The sequence below is a fragment of the Dunckerocampus dactyliophorus genome, chromosome 16 (assembly GCF_027744805.1).
Source record: "Dunckerocampus dactyliophorus isolate RoL2022-P2 chromosome 16, RoL_Ddac_1.1, whole genome shotgun sequence".
In the NCBI taxonomy this organism is placed as follows: Eukaryota; Metazoa; Chordata; class Actinopteri; order Syngnathiformes; family Syngnathidae; genus Dunckerocampus; species Dunckerocampus dactyliophorus.
This window is the reverse complement of record NC_072834.1, coordinates 16,681,483-16,700,581: the sequence shown is the minus strand read 5'-3', so window position 1 is coordinate 16,700,581 and position 19,099 is coordinate 16,681,483. Positions and strand designations below refer to the sequence as shown.

The window sequence follows — 19,099 nt, the reverse complement described above, 5'->3', positions numbered from 1 at the left end:
GTCCAGGGCGTACCCCGCTTGTCGCTCGAAGTCAGCTGGGATAGGCTCCAGCATACCCCCGCGACCCTAATGAGGAGAAGCGGCATAGAAAATGGATGGATGGATTATCAATAGCTAATGGCATGTTCTATACCACTTTGTAGTTCAGATGTTTGTCCACGTACACAGCCACTCCTCCTCCACTTTCGCTGTTCCTGTTGATACAGTTCACTTCATATCCTTCCAGCTCAAAATTTCTGAGATTGCGGTTACGATTGCGATTTGTATGCATGCTTCTGCTGTTTATGTGGATAATTGACAATTGATTGCCGATATTAAGGTGATTGTTGTATTGTTCCTCCGTGTTATAACAGCCGTCATTTCTGATATGAGAAAAAAAGTTTCTGTCCGGATCCGTGTCTTTCTCCAATTCCAGTTGCTTGTGGTCTGGAAAGCAAATGGTTGCCAGTTGTAGATCTTCTTGTCCTGCAAACGTTTGTGTTGTGTTTTGAATGTCATTAAATGTGAATAAGTGGATTCCTAAATCCAGTGCTTCTTGTTGATCAGCCCCTTGTGGCATGCTGATGATGTTGTCTAAAGATAATGAAGGTAATCTTTCCCTCTGCATCATTCTTGTTTGTGACTTGTGTCCCTTTTCCATGATGTCTTGTTGATATGATCTTTAGTATTTTCCCAGGTCCTTCATGTCTTTGACAACAAGCACTCTGGCCGCTGGTCCTCCATTTAACTTGATGCAGTTGGAACTCCAAATGCTGTGAATCTTTCCCTGCGTGCTTTCTTGGTGATGTCAGCGTTGCTTTTTGCCAGACGCTCATTCATGTTAGACGTTTGTTCCTTTCAACTTCTTTCCCTGTTTTTGAATTTCCTATTGGTGAACGTAACGATGATGACGGGTGTGGTGTTATTTCTGCCATACAGTGGGATGCAAGTATCTATGGTGTGGATGTCTACATCCACCTCCTTTGCAGGTAGAAGGTTGGCAGTTTGTTGCTCCATTGAAGCGACCTCCATTTCATCTGGCTCTTCTTTGTTCCCTGCTGCCCTGGCATACGACCTGGGTTTAATTTGGAGCCCCGTCAAGATCACATCATTCATTCGTGCATTGTGATCCATTTCATCAATTGTGTTCTTCATTTGCTCAATTATTTTCTGTTTTGCGTCTTTATCTTGAGCGGCGCTCAAGGCAGCATTATTATCCTGTAATACCTTGATTTCATTGCACCGATAGATCGCTCTAATCCACCACAAGGACACAGAACATGTTCCTCCCTCAGGTGTTTAACCGGCTCTTGAAACACAGAGAAACACTTCTCGAGGCTGTCGTTCTGATGTTGCAGAGTTACATTGTGTTTTTGCACACTTTTGAGCTCATGCCATACTTGTGCCGCAGTATATGCAGTGTGTGCCGCGATTTCCTGCTGTAGCGCTTTCATTTTTCCATTCAATAGATTTTTCAAGCCGTTATATATATTGAGTGCCCCACTTGGGTCAACAGCTGAGACGGCATCAGTGGTGCCCCGTCTTCCTGCATCTTAGGTGGCTCCAAGGCTATTAGCAGCTCTGTCAGTCATGGAATTCTTTGCAGGGGTGGCCTTTCCAGGGTGTCTGGACCCGGGGTCTCTGCACCTGTTGTTTTTTTCACCTCATTGCCGCGAAGCAAACGCCTTGCGCTTCGGCGGTTAGCCATTAGCTTGCCTTGCTAATGGCTGTCAGCGCTTATAATTTGTTTATTTCGACAAGTCCATACCTCTCACCAGTCCGAGTTGAAGTCGGAGATGTCAGCACACTATTGTAGTTTTGTGAACACAAAGTGTGGTCAGGAAGACTCCAAAATAGTTCAAAACTCCGGCAGCAAAAGAGGAGCTCTTGCCATGATCTTCCTTTCCTGTCAACAGGAAGTGACAGTGGTTAGCATGTTGGCCACACAATCAGGAGATCTGGAAGATCTCTTTTTGGACATGTCTGTGTGGAGTTTGCATCTTCTCCTCGTGTGTGCGTGGGTTTTCTCCAGGTACTCCGGTTTCCTCCCACATTCCAAAAACATGCATGTTAGGTTAATTGGCGACTCTAAATTGTCCATAGGTATGAATGTGAGTGTGAATGGTTGTTTGTCTATATGTGCCCTGTGATTGGCTGGTGTACCCCACCTCTCGCCCGAAGTCAGCTGGGATAGGCTCCAGCATACACCCACGACCCTAGTTAGGATAAGTGGCATAGAAAATTAATGAGTGAATAAATAGTAAACAAAATAAAATAATACTTGTTTCTGCAACATAATATTGCTATAATATTGTTCCCTCGCTACATCGTGGTTCACCTTTGGCAGATTCGCAGATTTTTTTAAGTGCAATTTTGCATTTTTTTTTTAACAGTGTATGAACACGCTTTGTGTTCTGTGTCCTTGTGGTGTATTCGAGCGATCTATCGGTGCTCTGTTGTATGTGTCTGTTATTGTATTTACTACTGCTACCAGTAGTGGGTGTTGTATACTCATGTGAGAGTTGAAGATGTATGCAACTCCACCGAGTCTTAGGATGTGTTTATTTGCCTTTAAGAGAATATTAGGAACGCATAGTAGACAATTGCCACCTAAATATAGAGCCACAACAGTCCTTATTGGCTAAGGGAGAACCTGCCCATTGTGTCCTGATTGGCTGTAGGCCATTGTCAATCAATCTCCTTTGTGTAGTTTCCTGTTGTGGTCAGTGGTCACGAGCAAACCTGCTAACTGTGTGAGCTGCTTGCTAACCGCTAATAAACAATATAAGAAGAAGCTAACTGGCTAAATGAATCTTCGGTTCAAGGAGTACGATGAGAAGGAGGATCCTTGTTTTGACAAGGATACAAAAATGCTACAGCCAGGACGAGGCACGGTCAGAGGAGTGAATACATGTGAGTCACTTAGTCATTTCTTGTGTCCAACCTAGTAGATTGATCATTAAAATTTAAACTAAATTTGAACTTTGAGAGTTTTTAAACAAGAGATAAACGTGAGAAAATGTTAATGCCTGTCTGATAAGTGTATAAAGTTTATTGTGAGAGGTTTAAAGCTTTAAAACATATACCTGTATAATAATTGTAAACAAATAAAGTCAGCTACTTCGCGTATTTCACTTATTGCTGGCTATTTTGGGAACCTATCCCCCCCGATAAACGAGGGAACACTGTCTTGGCAACATGCTGACAAGCAGTGCCTTTCAGTGCACTCGGTGCAGTGCACTCAGACGGTAGGCTCATCATCTCAGCCTTCTGCCCTGTATTTGATCAGGAAATGTGCAAATTCTGCGATTTTTACGTACAAAAATGTTAAAACAATTTAAATCGTACAAAAAAATAAATTTAGAACAACATTTTTTAAAAACATTATTCTTTTTTTCCCATTATGACAAGTGAGGATCTGCCTCACCTGCCTCTCCTGACCACATGTCACTGGCGTATACACAGGTGGCATCGAATCCCACTTTTGTTACAGCTTTGGTACTACTTCTAAAGCCGGAAAATTGCTAAATAGACTTCCCACCTCCCTATTTTGTGTGGGTGCCAGTAATACAGACAGAGCGACGCTGAAAAAAGGCAAAAAAAAAAATGCTGAATACACAGAAGTCTGAACATTGCCGGGTCAACTTTGTCCCACATAACCTTACCAACTTGTCACCTTTGTTGTGGTTGTCTTTTAAAAGGTCCGATGTTTATTTGTGTTGCTCGGGGGAGAGCATTTTAAAAATAAAACAAATGACATGTCGCTCCGCACTTAAAAGCTCCAAGTCCACAACAGGCGATGGACAACTAAAAAACTGCACTTAGTTTGAATTATACATATCCCGATGGAATGGCATTTGTTGTGTCTGCAGCGGCACGAAGTGTCCTTGCAAGGAACAAATGGAGCTTCTTCCTCAAAGACGACTGCGGCGGGAAAAAGAAGAGCTTTACTGTCCAAATTTAGCCGTTGTCGCTAATGCGACGAGTGTAGTCGGAGTGCTGCTCAGGCATTCAAGTGCTGACATTTCACTTGTTTATTTACTTTGCACGGCTAAAAAGGACAACAGCGAGGTCTGTCACCATCCGTCAGGGGACAGCACTGCGAGCACCGCCACCCAAATGTTGGTTTGCAACTCTGCAGAGGGAAAACATTCCAAATAGCGGCGTCCAATCTGCTGGCAAACACGGAGGTCTTGTTGTCTTTTGATAAGGCGGGAATTTGTTGATGCAGTAGGTGAGCGAGACATGAACTTCTCATCATCATCATGAAAAAGCAGCCTGCCTCGTCTAATGTGACCTTTCATAACGAGTACAGGGGAGGCTTGTAATTAGTACCCCCCCGGTCGTCCCAAGAGGCGTGGGAGGCTATTTTTAATCACTCCAGCATTAGTTGATTTCCACGAGCCACGAGTCCAAGATTAATTGGCAACAATGAGCAGAAACATTCCCTTGCATCCCAAATATGTGACATTTGGCAGATTCCGGGGTTTGCTTCCAAGCGGAGGTTCCTCCCTCCCTGGGAGGAAAATGTCACCAAACACGCCACTGATACTGATTTTGCAAATATGAGACTGCAAAAATGCAAAAATAGACTGTAAGATCTGATTAAGTAGCAAGTGATACCTGAAATGAACCCGCTTAAGTCAGTCCGCTTATATATACACACACACACACGCACTCGCACACGCGCGCACACACACACACCCACACACACACACACACACATATTCGGGCTGTCAAAGTTAACGCAAGATCAAATTTGGGTTACGAGCTGCTAGCTACCGGCAGGCATAGCCGTGGACAGCTATTTGGGGGCTTGTGTCAATGTGACCATGGCTGAAAACGAGATTGGATCTAAATAGCATAAGCAGCGCTAGCGTTAGCAGCACACTAGACAATACATCAGCAAAACATAAAACTTACATGATAGCGATCTAATTGATCTTATTTGTTATGTATTGTGTCAAACTATGACAGGAACAACATCAAATTAAAAGCGCTAAATGACGACAGACCCACCATCCACCAATATGAGCCTGGAGTTTGTTTGTTATTCAGGGAGGTTATTTGAATCCATTACACGTCAGACATTTTAACGCTCAAAAACAAAACAAACGTTAGGTTTTTGGGTGATTGTAGGCCCAATGTGTTGATACACAATGTGAAAATGTAAAAACAAGTGTACGGTCACACACATGAGGGTGTGCTGAAAAAAAGGAAACCAACTGAGACCAGATAGACTGTTTTTAAGATGAGGTATAAAGGTAAACAGAGTAAAAATGCTAAAAACTACCATGGACTCCAAAGGGTTAAACCTTATAAAAATCACGACACTGATTCTCTACAAGAGGCTCAGGAATTCTAAATAAACATCACTCATTATCCACAAATGCAAATAAATTTGTTACAAGTCAAAGCGAGAATTCCATTTTACATTCGTACAGGTGAAACTGAGGTAACATTGGAATGTTGTTTTCCTGTGTGTGTTACCTGAGGGGAGTCGTTCGCGATCTTGATGATCAGAACCGCTCCACTTTCTTTTACTCCCCCACCGGGCCTCTTGTTGTAACGTTGCGTTATTTCCCTCAAGTCAGGATAAAACTTGTGTAAGTGAAATGCTTTTTTTCCCCCCCTGTGTTTGAGTCAGGAGAACTATTCTCAGGCTTCCCAAAGGTGATGGAAACGCATGGAAAATCCTTCAAAATGACTGAGTTTTTCAATGATTCATTTGGGGGGGATTCAAAGATATTTCTTTGTTTGAAGAAAGTAAAGTGATCCCTCGTTTATGGTGGTTAATTGGGTCCAGACTCAATAAATGGATAATAAATAAATAAATGGATTTTCAACGAAGTACGATTCCTTATTTCTAAATGAAATATTTTCCTAGAAAACCTGTTTACAACCTTTTAGAAATACGGCTTTTAACATTATTAAAGCCCTCAGGACATGAAGTAACACCCCTATAGTCACCTTTACACTCCTACTATACAATATAGTAGACATAATAAGAATAAATAAGCCATTTAAGGAATAAATAAGTCTTGTGCTTGTGTGTGTTGCTTTAAATGTGTTCCCTACGGGAGCTCAGTGACGGGTAGACAGGAAGTGATGTTGGGGGTCCTGTGTGTGTTTTTTTTTTTTAGGATTTTTATTAGGGATTAAAGCCTGTTGTTCCACTGATCAAGTCTGGTGCTTGTGTGTCTCACCGAACATTACTGACACCCAGTGACAAGTGCAGAATATTACATTTCCTAAACGTCTTTCAATGTGTCATTTGAATGCCTTATACAGTGTTTGTATTTTAGTTCATGTAGCCATTTTTACACTTGAAAATGCTTAATTTAGGCCAAAAATCTGTAACATTTGCTTAAATATTGACTAACAATAGGCCGTATTCAACAGCATGATTTATTCATTTCTTTTTGAAAAACTGTCATAGAGTGAAACCGCAAAATCCCAAGTGCAAAGTGGCAAAGGACGACTGTATTACTATTTTTTCTACCATTACATCAAAACATTATGAAGACCTCGTCGAAGCAAGTGACAGGCCAAAAACCTTCAACTCTGCGAAGAGCTTAAAGTGTGGAAGCGAGTGAACAGACGTTGGCTCTCTGGCCACAGTCATGCATCATTTGTGGGGGGGTCAGTGTGGGTTTGGCTCTATGCAAAGTGTTTCAAAGATGACTTCATAAGCTACTCAAATGTCCGCCTCTGCAGAGAGAGGGCGAGAGAGACAGAGAGAGACGTCGTATATATCGGGAAAATGAGCTCCGACTGTCTCGTGTTATCTTTTATTATTAAAGCGAGGGGTCTGAAATTAGAGATCGTGAGGTCACCGTCAAGGGAGGCGAGCAAATGTAACCCGAGGATCGTCTGCTACTACGTTTAAATACAAACACGCAGCGTAAAATTACATACGGTAAAACGGTGCCTACGCTTACCTTTTTTGAATGAGCTCCCCTTTATGTAAGAGATAAAAAGCTGCCATCAAAAATGAGTAAAAATTCCTACCAAAAAAAAAAACCTATGCGCTCCTTAAAAACATTGCACATTTTTGTCGGTAACTTAAAAATGCCTTTGCACCAAAACATGTCCATCATGTTTGAGCAATTTGTTGCAAGGAGACACGGCAAGGTTGTGTCAAGGTTTCTTGCTTGAAGTGTCATTTTCTGATGTTGTGGTCTTGCATGTTGACATGTTTGTCCATGCAATGCAGCATTCTACTCCCTAAAAGTGTCAAAGCCAGGCGATAGACACTCATGCATCACTTGGAGGGGTTAATGGGGGTTTTGCTTCGTGCAAAAATCGTTTCTATCATAAATCAATGGTTTTGTTTAGGGGTGTCTTAGAATTGTAGGCTATGCGACGATTCGATTCGGAGGAGTGTGATTCGACCGTCAGTCTCGAATCATTTGAAAATGTAACGTGATCAAGATTGTACCATTCTGAGTACATGGGGGTGCCCACGGCTGCGGCTGAGCATACATTGAGGGTCAAATGTTGCAAAATGAATCATCTTTAGCGACACAAATTTTACACACTACCTACCCTACAATGTGAAAATTGTCCAATCTCCTTGTAAACAGTAAGTATGACAAATTGGACTAATTTTAAACAAAATGAAACCCTGAAATTAGAAAATGCGTGTTTCTATTGTTTAATTACAAAGATGGTGTTTATAATGGAAGTCAGTGGGGGGTTTCCGGTAGGAAACACTATCCCTTACAATGGAAAAATTGTCCAATCTGTTCTAAACAGTAAATTTGACAAAGTGGATTATTAAAAAAAAAAATGAAACCCTGAAATTAGAAAATACATGTTTATTTTGTCTATATTGTTATAACGCGTTGAAAAATGAAATGGTGCTTATAATGAAAGTCAATGGGACTTTGCATCAGTGTTGTGATTATGTGAATACAAGTGGAAAATGCGGTGAAATGAAGCATTTTCAGCGGCCTCCTATCTGCCAGGTGTGTGTAATGTGTCGCCAAGGGTTTTTGTGCATGGAAAATTTCAGTGGTTAACTTTTACACTATTGCATTTTTGCCAATGCAATGCAAGCTTATGCGATGCAAGTTGACTATCTGGCCGTGCTCGCGCATCGTTTGGAGATGCCAGTTTGTGCAATGACGCTTCCTTTTTTTATAATTATTAATATATTATATGGGTAGAAATGTGTTTCGATGGAATGATTCTTTTCCCAGATAAAACTTTCTGGCACCCCACGGCCACAGTATGTGTCAAGGAATGCTGCAACATCTTTTTAGAAAAAAGTTGCCACAAGGTTTTTGTATGCAGAAAATGAAATAAAGTATTACCGTGGTCCAGTATTCACAAAAACTTCGGGGGATTTGGCCTTTGGGTGAAATTTCAGGATGGAGCTAACATGCGCTGCAGTATAACCTTTCCAGGTGAACTTCATTTAACTTCTCGAGACTTTTGCACCACTGTTGAATGTTTTACCACTTTCTGCACAACTTGCTGTTCTTTAACACAGAAATGAACGATAAAATTCACAACAAGTGAATTTTTGAAAACATTTTCACAGAAAGTCATACAGTGTGTCTTTCTGTGACTCTTCCATTCTCTCTGTTGCAACCTGCTGCTGACATTCTAAGCTCAGTGGCCACTTCCCTCTGACCACATCCAGGGAAAGGCGAGGTCCAGTTGGACAGTTGTCAGGTGTCATCTTGCTCTCGTGATATCAAGATGTCTTTGTGAGTAGCGTGACAGAGTGCTTAACTTCATAGCATTTCCTACTCAAGGTCATGTGCCATGTCTACATTCATGCAATGCGAGAATGAACAATGGGAATGTTACAAATCATACATGCACTGGAAGATCTTATTGTTGTAACAGCAGCAGCAGCAGCTCGTATAGATTCTGTGTGTGCGTCGCCGCTGCTTCATGTTCTACAGCATTCTTTCATTAACCAACACCGATGAACACGGAGTCAGATTCCGTGCAGCACCCCAGTGGGCTCTGACGCTTCCCTCTCTTTAGCAAAATGAACAAGCGTCTGTGGGGAAAAGCGGCATGCAGCAGCTCTGTACTACATATATGCATGAGGATGATGATGATGATGAATATGCGGTGGTCTTTACAGGCGCACGGTGAGTGAAGGTAATGAACTTTAAATGTGTTCCTCATTCTGCTGATGCCCCGCAATAATGTGCAATTATTGTCTGTTATCTGAAGTTATTTTGGCACGCTTTAGTAATCAGGCAGCAACTGGGTCACCTTTTTTTATTTTTATTTATTTATTTTGCATCATGAGGGGTGATTTGTTCAAGTGTTTCTTTTCATCTGTGTCTCTGTCAGCTAATTTATCTAATGAGAGACGCAATAACAAGAAACAATGCTCTAATAGCTGCAACCTGTGAAAACCAGAATTCACCTTTTCTGATGACGGGATGGATAACAGGGAGCCTGTTTGAGGTGCAGGTGGAGGATTTTTGGCGCACACGTCCTCATTACTCATTTTTCTGCTAGAGAACATAAAAGTTGTAAAATATAAGTTAGGTGGAGAACCAGTTAACTCACTTGAAAAGGTTATGGCCAGAATCCCTGCAAAAAAAGCTCCCTTCAAACTGCAGTCCTGGTGTGAAGATGTTTTCTGTGGAAACGATGTTTTGTGCACAGACTTTTGTGCAACAGTGTTTGTGTTTCGTGTTCATTTTAAACTGCGGCCCTCGTGCAACAACGTTTAGTGCGAGGTTGTTTTGTGTATCAACGTATTATCCAACAGTGTTTGTGTTCATGTCCGTGTTCTTTTCAAACTGCGGTCCTCGTGTCACGACGTCTTGTGCAACGACGTCTTGTGCAACGACGTCTCGTGCAACGACGTCTCGTGCAACGACGTCTCGTGCAACAACGTCTCGTGCAACGACGTCTCGTGTCACAACGTCTAGCGTAGCGACTCCTAGCGTAGCGACTCCTAGCGTAGCGACGTCTGGCGTAGCGACGTCTGGCGTAGCGACTTCTGGCGTAGCGACTTCTAGCGTAGCGACTTCTAGCGTAGCGACTTCTAGCGTAGCGACGTCTCGCGTAGCGACGTCTCGCGTAACGACGTCTCGTGCAGCAACGTCTCGTGTCGCGACGTCTCGTGTCGCGACGTCTCGTGTCGCGACGTCTCGTGTCGCGACGTCTAGCGTGGCGACGTCCAACGTGGCGACGTCTCGCGTGCCGACGTCTCACGTAACGACGTCTCTTGCAATGACGTTTTCGTGCAATGACGTTTTCGTTTTCTTGTCGTACTGTTCTTTACAATTAATGCTAACTGAGCAGTTGACCATTCTTACTACATCGGTTCAGCTGCTGCTGTGTTGTGCAATATACTTGTTCAGAATTGAACACGTGGTCTAAGGGAGCTATGTTTTCTTTTTCCACTTTCCCATGTGCTCCAAGTCATTATTAAATTAAAAATAGAACGTATTAAATCCAAATTTTGGGAATAATAACCTCTCTGCTTCCAATTAGCAGCATGTCCACTTCATGGTTCACATAAATGAACACCTCGGCTGTCTGTAATTGCAGAAATAATAGTAAGAATAGTACAGCTGCAAGCATTGAATGGGTCATCCCTATCCCACACAAATTAGGGTTTATACAAGTCGATACGGGACCCATGACTCACAGCAACTAGGTGGACGAGTAATTACTTGTAGAAAGGGACATATGGAGCCCTTCATTGTCATCCTCATTATACACACCAATTATTATAGAAGTCTGACCTTGTGGGGTGGAGTTATTTGGGTTTCGTATTGTTTACTTAGCGAGTCATCAAAGGCTCCTAAGACGAAGGAAACAATAAAAAACAACAGCAGCAAAAATGGGAAAATCTATCTAAAGTCTAAATATTAAGAGAAGAGTTGTAATCTAGCAAGGGAAAAAAAGCCATAATTTCACAAGAATAAAGTAGGAGTGTGAGGAAAAATTTCATTTTAGTAGCATGAACTTGAAATATTAAAGTGATATTGTCAAAAACAATGAATAATGTTACAATTTTTGGAAACTGAGGTTGGGCGAAAATTTATGAAAGGGAATAAAACCCAAATATTAAGAGATTAAAATATACCAGAAAAAAGTTGAACTATTTGGAATTTATTATTTTTTTTAAATCAACAGCAGAAACTTTACCAGACTAAAGTCAAAATATGAAGAGAAAAAAATGGTTTTCTAATGAGAAAAAAGTTGCAATTTTATGAGCATAAACTTAATATAATAAATATAAATATAAATATAAATATAAAAAAATAATATAATATAAAAATATAATTTTAGTAACAACATTGAAATAAAGAAAAAAATATATTTTTTTAAAAGATAAAAAATATTATGGGAATAAAGTTATAATTACAAGAAGAAAATTTACAGGAGGAAAGCCGAAATGAAATAGTTGGAAAATTTAAAAAACACTAGAAATGGAAAAAAAAACAGCTGTAATTTTACGGGAATAAAGTCAAAATATTAAGAAAAAAAGTCATTTCACTAGAATAAAGTAGTAGTGTGAGGAAAATTTTAATTTTAGTATCATGAACTTGAAATATTAAAGTGATATTGTCAAAAACAATGAATAATGTGGCAATTTTTGAAACTGAGGTTTGGCGAAAATTTATGAAAGGGAATAAAACCCAAATATTAAGAGATTAAAATATACCAGAAAAAAGTTGAACTATTTGGAATTTTTTTTTTTTTTTAAATCAACAGCAGAAACTTTACCAGACTAAAGTCAAAATATTAGGAGAAAAAAATAGTCTTCTAATGAGAAGAAAGTTGCAATTTTATGAGCATAAACTTAATATAATAAATATAAATATAAATATAAATATAAATATAAAAAAATAATATAATATAAAAATATAATTTTAGTAACAACATTGAAATAAAGAAAATATACATTGTTTTAAAAGATAAAAAATATTATGGGAATAAAGTTATAATTACAAGAAGAAAATTTACAGGAGGAAAGCCGAAATGAAATAGTTGGAAAACTTAAAAAACACTAGAAATGGGAAAAAAAACAGCTGTAATTTTACGGGAATAAAGTCAAAATATTAAGAAAAAAAGTCATAATCGAATGAAGAACAAAAGTCGTAATTTTACAAGAATAAACTCGTATTATTATGGAAAAAAACGTCATTTTTAGTAGCATTTCACCTATATTACAAAGGTAAAATGCAGATTTTTCTTGAGCTACATATACTGTAGCTTCTTAGCATACTGTATCTCTCTGTGTTGGTTTACAAAATATCAAAGTGGCCCTTCGCTGGAAAAAGTTTGGACACCCCTGGCCTACACATTCATGATAGCTAACATTAGTAGCTAAACTTTGCCAAATGGTAAACATAACTAATGCACGTGCTTTTGTTACGTAGGGCGTATTTTATACTCAAAGCAGCAAGAGCAGAGAATCATGTAATACTTGCAGCACATTCAAATGTTGGCACCCTCTTGGAAGGCAGCAGGGGAAACGTATACAGTACTCCCAATAAGGCCCTCAAAAATGGGAATAAAGGTGGAGAATAATAAACACTGAGGTTTCAATCGGGCTAATTAAAGAAAGTAATCATAATGACTGGAGGAGGAGGAGTTGTACAGGACTGTGTTTTCAGTGCTTCATAATAACGTCCTCTAAAGGCCCCGTGGGCAGCAGCGAAGACGAGAGAGCCTTGTAGATTTGATTCCACACACTCTGACCTGAGCGAGTCCAAGCCTTCTGCTTTCATTTATCTCCCGGATGCCATCTTCATTCATCTCACTTATTGATTCATCTGCGGAATTGCTTTCGCCATGACGCTATGCGAGGAGGCGACCCGCCCGCACACGGTGGGCCGCTCACCTCCGACCCTGGACATAAATCATTTCCTGTAATAAAACTGACCCGTCTTCCTGCAGGGTGAAAGCCAAGAAAGGGGTGAACCTGATCCAGACCAAGTCTAAGAGTGCCCAGTGGAAGGTGGAATGGGAGGTTCTGTCCGGCGCCAAGCATTCCATCACCACCATCGACGTGAATAAGAACAAAGCAGTCAAGCAAGGGTGAGTCTCACTAATTCACCCAACTTGTCTGAAAGCAGTAATTCTAGTATGTCAGCTTCTGGCAGAACAAACAACAACAAAACTTCTGGCCTCATCCATTATTTAGACGACAACGCGAGGAGATGCTACAACACCCGGCTTTTGACACCAAACACACCTTAAATCATGTCCATGCTGAGAAACAAGCATGAAAAAAGAACATTGATTCATGTTTTCACTGTATCCAGAGTGAAATACTGTATGTAAAATACTGTATCTAGAGTGACATTTACTGAAAACAATCTCAGTAACCTTTTCCGCATAGACTTTGTAAGTAAATATTACAAGTCATTCTCAAGTAAGCTCTACTTGCTTTTTAAGAATGATTTTTTTTAAAAAAGTCTTCAGTAACATTTATTAGCATATTACTTTAGCTCATAAAACCTCCCTCTAAAATGTTATTGTCGCTTAGACTGCCCTTGTAAATTATTTACATTTTTTCAAGCAATCCCTACTTGCTTCTGAACAACATCCTACAAAAAGTTCTTCATTAAGATTTACTTGTATTATTTCTTTTTTCCAAGAAAAATCTTGCATGTTATTTCTACTTGCTTTCCTTTACATTATATACGATAAATACTTCTTCATTAACATAAATTTGAATCTTTCTCCACTGGAACTGGTCATAAGTACTTTTAGTGTGCACTTTAAAACATAAATATTTAATTTAAAACACAAATATTAAAAACACAAAGCAGCTGATGCTCGCATCTTTATTTTGTATGGTTTTAAGAATGAAAGTGGCTCTAAAAGAAACAAGACACACTAAACAAATCAGTTTTCCCACAAGAAATAATGTAAATGCAATGTGCAATTTGTCAGCTGCAGAAAGCCAAAAATGTTAACACAAAACACGTTTTTATTAGGGCTGTCAACCGATTTATCACATTTTGTCCATAGGTAACTCATAATTAATTGCAATTAATTGCAGATAGAAAGAAGTGTTTGAAGTGAAAGAAATGTTTCAGATCATCAAACAAATTTAAATATTAGTCAATGACAACACTACTGAACACAAAATGCAGTTTTAAAATCATTTTTAAATGAAACTTTCTATTATTAACGGAGATAAACCTACATGGCCCTGTGTGGAAAAGTGATTGCCCCCTAAACCTAATAAGTGGTTAGGTCACCCTTAGCAGCAACAACTGTAAAGAAGCGTTGCGATAACTTGCAATGAGTCTCTTGGAAACATTTAACCCACTCATCTTTGCAGAATTGTTGTAATTCAGCCACATTGGAGGGTTTTCCAGCATGAAGCGCCTTTTTAAGGTCATGCCACAGCATCTCAATAGGATTCAGGTCAGGACTTTGACTAGGCCACTCCAAAGTCTTCATTTTGTTTTTCTTCAGCCATTCAGAGGTGGACTTGCTGGTGTGTTTTGGATCATTGTCCTGCTGCAGAACCCAAGTTGGTTTCAGCTTGAGGTCACGAACAGATGGCTTCAGAATTTTTTGGCTTCATGGTTCCATTTATCATAGCAAGTCCTCCAGGTCCTGAAACAGAAAAACAGACCATCACACTACCACCACCATATTTTACTGTGGGTATAATGTTCTTTTTCTGAAATGAGGCGTTACTTACGCCAGATGTAATGGGACACACCCTTCAAAAAGTTCAACATTTGTCTCGTCAGACCACAGAGTATTTTCCCAAAGGTCTTCCCAAAGATCATCAACATGTTTTGAGATGAGCCCTAATGGGGTTTTTTTGTACAGCAGTGGTTTTCGTCTCGGAACTTTACCATGCAGGCTGTTTTTGCCCAGTGTCTTTCTTATGGTGGAGTCATGAACACTGACCTTAACTGAGGCAAGTGAGGCCTGCAGTTCTTCGGATGTTGGTGTGGGGTCTTTTGTGACTTCTTCGATGAGCCATTGCTGTGCTCTTGGGGTAGTTTTGGTTGGCCGGTTTGGATTTTTGTTCTCCCTCAATAATAAAAAGTTTCATTTAAAAAAATGCATTTTGTGTTCAGTTGTGTTTTCACTGACTCATTTTAAATGATATGAAACATTTAAGTGTGACAAACATGCAAAAAGAAAGGAATCATGAAGGGCATATTGTATTACTAGCGCTAGTATGGAATCCTGCACTGAATAATTGGGCCTGTAAGTAATGACCTTGTTGGCTGTTAGCTGTCCTGACGTTATTATTAATATGGAACAGCCATTGACCACAATCAATAATGTATTGGCCCACAAGCTGTCACCGCTGAGGAGCTGATCCGTACCAAAAAGAAAGAAAGAAAAAGGGGTCAAGAAAGAAAAACGATGCTGAACTCCATGGCTGACTAAAGTGTGATGTGATGAAGAGAAAAGGCTGAGTAAAAATAGACTCATAAAGAGAGCGATGAAGAGATCAGCAGTGTTCTTCCCTTTGGTGCTCAGATGTAATCAGCAATGAGATGCACTCGTGCTACCTTCTTCCTGGGGGGTTAAATGGAGGACAGAAAGATGTAGAAATGAGTGCAATTATTGGAATTTATAAGGCCACTTAGAGGAAGCTTTGCCTTGGGATTTTGTGGATTGTGTGTATTTTTTTTAGGAGGGAGGATGGACTATTAAAGTATGAAAGTTATGTGGTTATGTTCCTCCATAACACCTAAAGCTTTAGTCGTAAAGACTACTCGAGCATGAAGGGGGTGGGGTGGGGGGGGGACGTGTTCTTTACAAGAGTGTGCCATAAAATAAGAAAGACTGAGTTGGTACACACTAACTGAACCGTTGAAATTCAAATTAAACTATTAGTATCTTACTTTATATTATATTTAGTATCATACCACTCATTTTGTTAGGGCAAATCCATTCAACTCAAGAAAGGCAAATAGAAGTACAATGGCCACAAGTATGGCATAATAATTCAGAATTAAATAGTAATTAATATAAATGATAAGTAAGTAAGTCGGTTCGGCTTTTGGTGTTGACACGAAAAAGAGTAGTGGACAAGTAGTAGACACGTAGTTGTATGGACTGCCATGGTGTCCATATTTTAAATTTTTGTTGATCAGAATAGGCGTGAAGCTACATGCATTGATCATCCCAGCTTTCAAGTGATACGCCACATGGAAGGGCTGATGCGCATTCTTGCAGTTTCTCGATTGTTTGTGTGACATCAGGGTTTAACAAATGAAATAAATATGGTCGTCAAAAAATGTTTTGATACAATGCACTTGAAATCTCCCCTTTTTTTGCAGGCCTTTTTTTTGGCAACATGATGGTATTCAACTTTCATACTGGACTGGACTCCATGTGTTCATATTTTTTATTAATCAGTTGTCTATAAACATTTTGGGGGGTAAAATGGTCACAAATTGGAAAAGGAGTACCTCTCTCAAAATGTTCTGAACTCCTGTTTCCATGCATGTGTTGTACTGAAAAGTCATTAATGATGACGCAAGCGTCTCACAAGCGTCCACTCGTCCGCCACCGCCGCCATAAGTGTCCTCGTGCTTTGATGCAACCAAGCCTCCCAGTTAATCTGTTGGAAGAGCGCTCTGATCAAAGAATCCTCCCTCCTGAGCTGTGAAAAAAAACCATGTCTGAGACAGCGCAGCATCATTAACCTCACGGAAACAGGCTTCCCTCCTTTTCCTTCTGGGGTGAAATGACGCCACTTAACTGGCACCTTGATCTTGGATGTCTTCATGCTGCTAAACAGAAACCTCTTCTTCAATAATGTCATGTTTCTTCCTTCCTCAGAGTGACATTAATGAGCTAACACAAACATAACGCCGTACTTAGTTGAGAAGGTCAAAAATAACTTGTTTGTGTGTTACAGCCTGTTACTACCTAAGGCAGGGGTGTCCAAAGTGTGGCCCAAGTGCCATTTACAACCCGCAGCACCTTCTAAAAATATAATTTAAAAAGAAAAACAGCAACAGCAAAAATGGAAAAATCTGCAGTAATTTAAAGTCCAAATATTAAGAGGTAAAAGCTGTGAGCTAACAAAAAAGTAATATTACGGGAATAAAGTCATACCAAGGAGAAGAAAATGTACAAGAAAAAAGTTAAAATATTTGGAAGGTTTAACATGAATAAGTTTACCAGCAGAAATGGAAAAACAGCTGTAATTCTATGAGAATAAAGTCAAAATATTAAGAGAAAAAAAAAGTCGTATTCTAATGAGAAAAAAAGAATACGGGAATAAACTCGTAATATGAGGAAAATTTATTTCATCTTAGTAGCATAAAGTTGAAATATTAAAGAATATGTTATATGGGTAATATGAGAAACATACAAAACAAAGTACAGTAGACGCCCCTACAACGTAAATAGTCTGTTCCGAGAATGTTTATGTTATAGGGTTTTTATGTTATACGAAGCGTAAAATACATGTAAATAGCCTAATCCGTTCCAAGATCTTCCCAAACTCACACCTTTGGCCCTTCAAAATATTCAAAGTCCACCAAATATGGTGGGAAAATGTAAGAAAACGTTAGCATAAACATAGTAGAGTAACATTCCAAAATAAAATAAGGTAATAAATAAGATTACTGTAAATGAATAAAAGTGAAAAACAAAAACAATCAACTAGTTTAAGGGCGACTACGATGAGGAAGGGAAAAGCCTGTCTCTCACACAAATTCACGGACGTGCTGGATAAGTCAGCCAATGAGATGAGAGCGTAGGCGGTGCCCCTATAATCAGCCAATGAGATGAGAGCGTAGACGGTGCCTCGATAATCAACCAATGAGAGCGTGAAGCGACTGAATTTCTGGGTCATTTTCTGCTTGGTTTCTATCGACAACTTTTCCCTTTTTTTTCTTATCACTTACACTTGGTTTAGGGCCCATGACTATGCTAATTTTACGGTAAACACAAAGCAAAGTAAAAAAATTAAGAAGAGATTTCAATGCGTGCGAACTAGTTTAAGGGCGACTACGATGAGGAAGGGAGAAGCTTGTCTTTCATACAAACTCACAGACGCACTGGATAAGTCAGCCAATAAGATGAGAGCGTAGGCGGTGCCCCGATAATCAGCCAATGAGAGCGTGAAGCGTCAGAAGGCGTCACCAAGTGTACCCTGTTAGTCATGGAAAATGTTACCCTCTCTCTGTCGCGCGAGCTATTCAAATCGAATTTGTGAACTTGCACAGACTTGACGCTTTATGTTATATGCAATTTCTTAAGTAATACGATGCAAAAACTTTACATAAATTCTTTGCGTTCAGTGGAATTTACGTAAAAGGAGGTTTACATTATGCAAGGCAGGGGTCGCCAACCTTTTTCCTTGTGAGAGCTACTTTTGCAAAATGAAAATGGCCAAGAGCTACTCATTTTTGTAACATTTATTTTCAGAGCTTATTTTACGTAAACCCAAACAAAGCAAATATGCTTGTTTTACCAGAACATTAACAAAATGCTGGTGTCCACAACTCACATTTCGTATTTCAGAATGCATTTCTTTCTATTGTTCTTTCATTAACTGAAAACCTGCGGGCCCACGCTGGTGACCCCTGGTATAAGAGATGCCCGATAATATCGGCCCACTGATATTATTGGCCCGATATTGCCATAAAAATATAATATCGGTTGATATCGGGTTTTTCTCTAAAAAATCAACAATAAAAAACTGTTGTATATACAGGCCTACGGGCTCCCGTACTTTCCGTCACCGAGGCATCCAGCGGCGCCAATACGTGTAAATACAATACGTGTTATTCCTCGCAGTCGGAACTGGGCTTGATATGTTGAAACCACGGGCGTGTGTGTCCCGGCGCAGATAGCACCGACGTTAGCTAACTCGTTAGCTTGTAGCGGCACCGGCACGGTCCCTTTGTCTCTGTTGTCAGTCGACATTTTTACCCACGTCAAGGGTCACCAAAAGTGGAGATGCGATTCACAACGAAACAGGAGTCGAGGTAGTTGGCACCAATCAGTTTACTCTTCACGAAACTCAACAACAAACAACATTTATTTAGCAATAGCTAAGTGGCTACAACAACCTCATGACCCGGAAACGGAGGTACACTTGATAGATGGATAGATAGATACTTTATTAATCTCCAAGAAATATGTGTAAAATGTCTAAAACAATATTGTGTGT

The 19,099-nt window shown here is 39.8% G+C and overlaps 1 protein-coding gene across 2 annotated transcripts in view; it reads left to right on the top strand.

Moving 5' to 3' along the window:
* tmem132e (transmembrane protein 132E) overlaps nucleotides 1–19,099 on the top strand; it is a 496,716-nt gene that overhangs the window by 402,697 nt on the left and 74,920 nt on the right. For both annotated transcript variants that reach the window (XM_054754825.1, XM_054754824.1), the window contains exon 3: nucleotides 12,877–13,017. In XM_054754825.1, coding sequence (XP_054610800.1) covers nucleotides 12,877–13,017 — 141 coding nt within the window. The remainder of the gene's footprint in view (nucleotides 1–12,876; nucleotides 13,018–19,099) is intronic.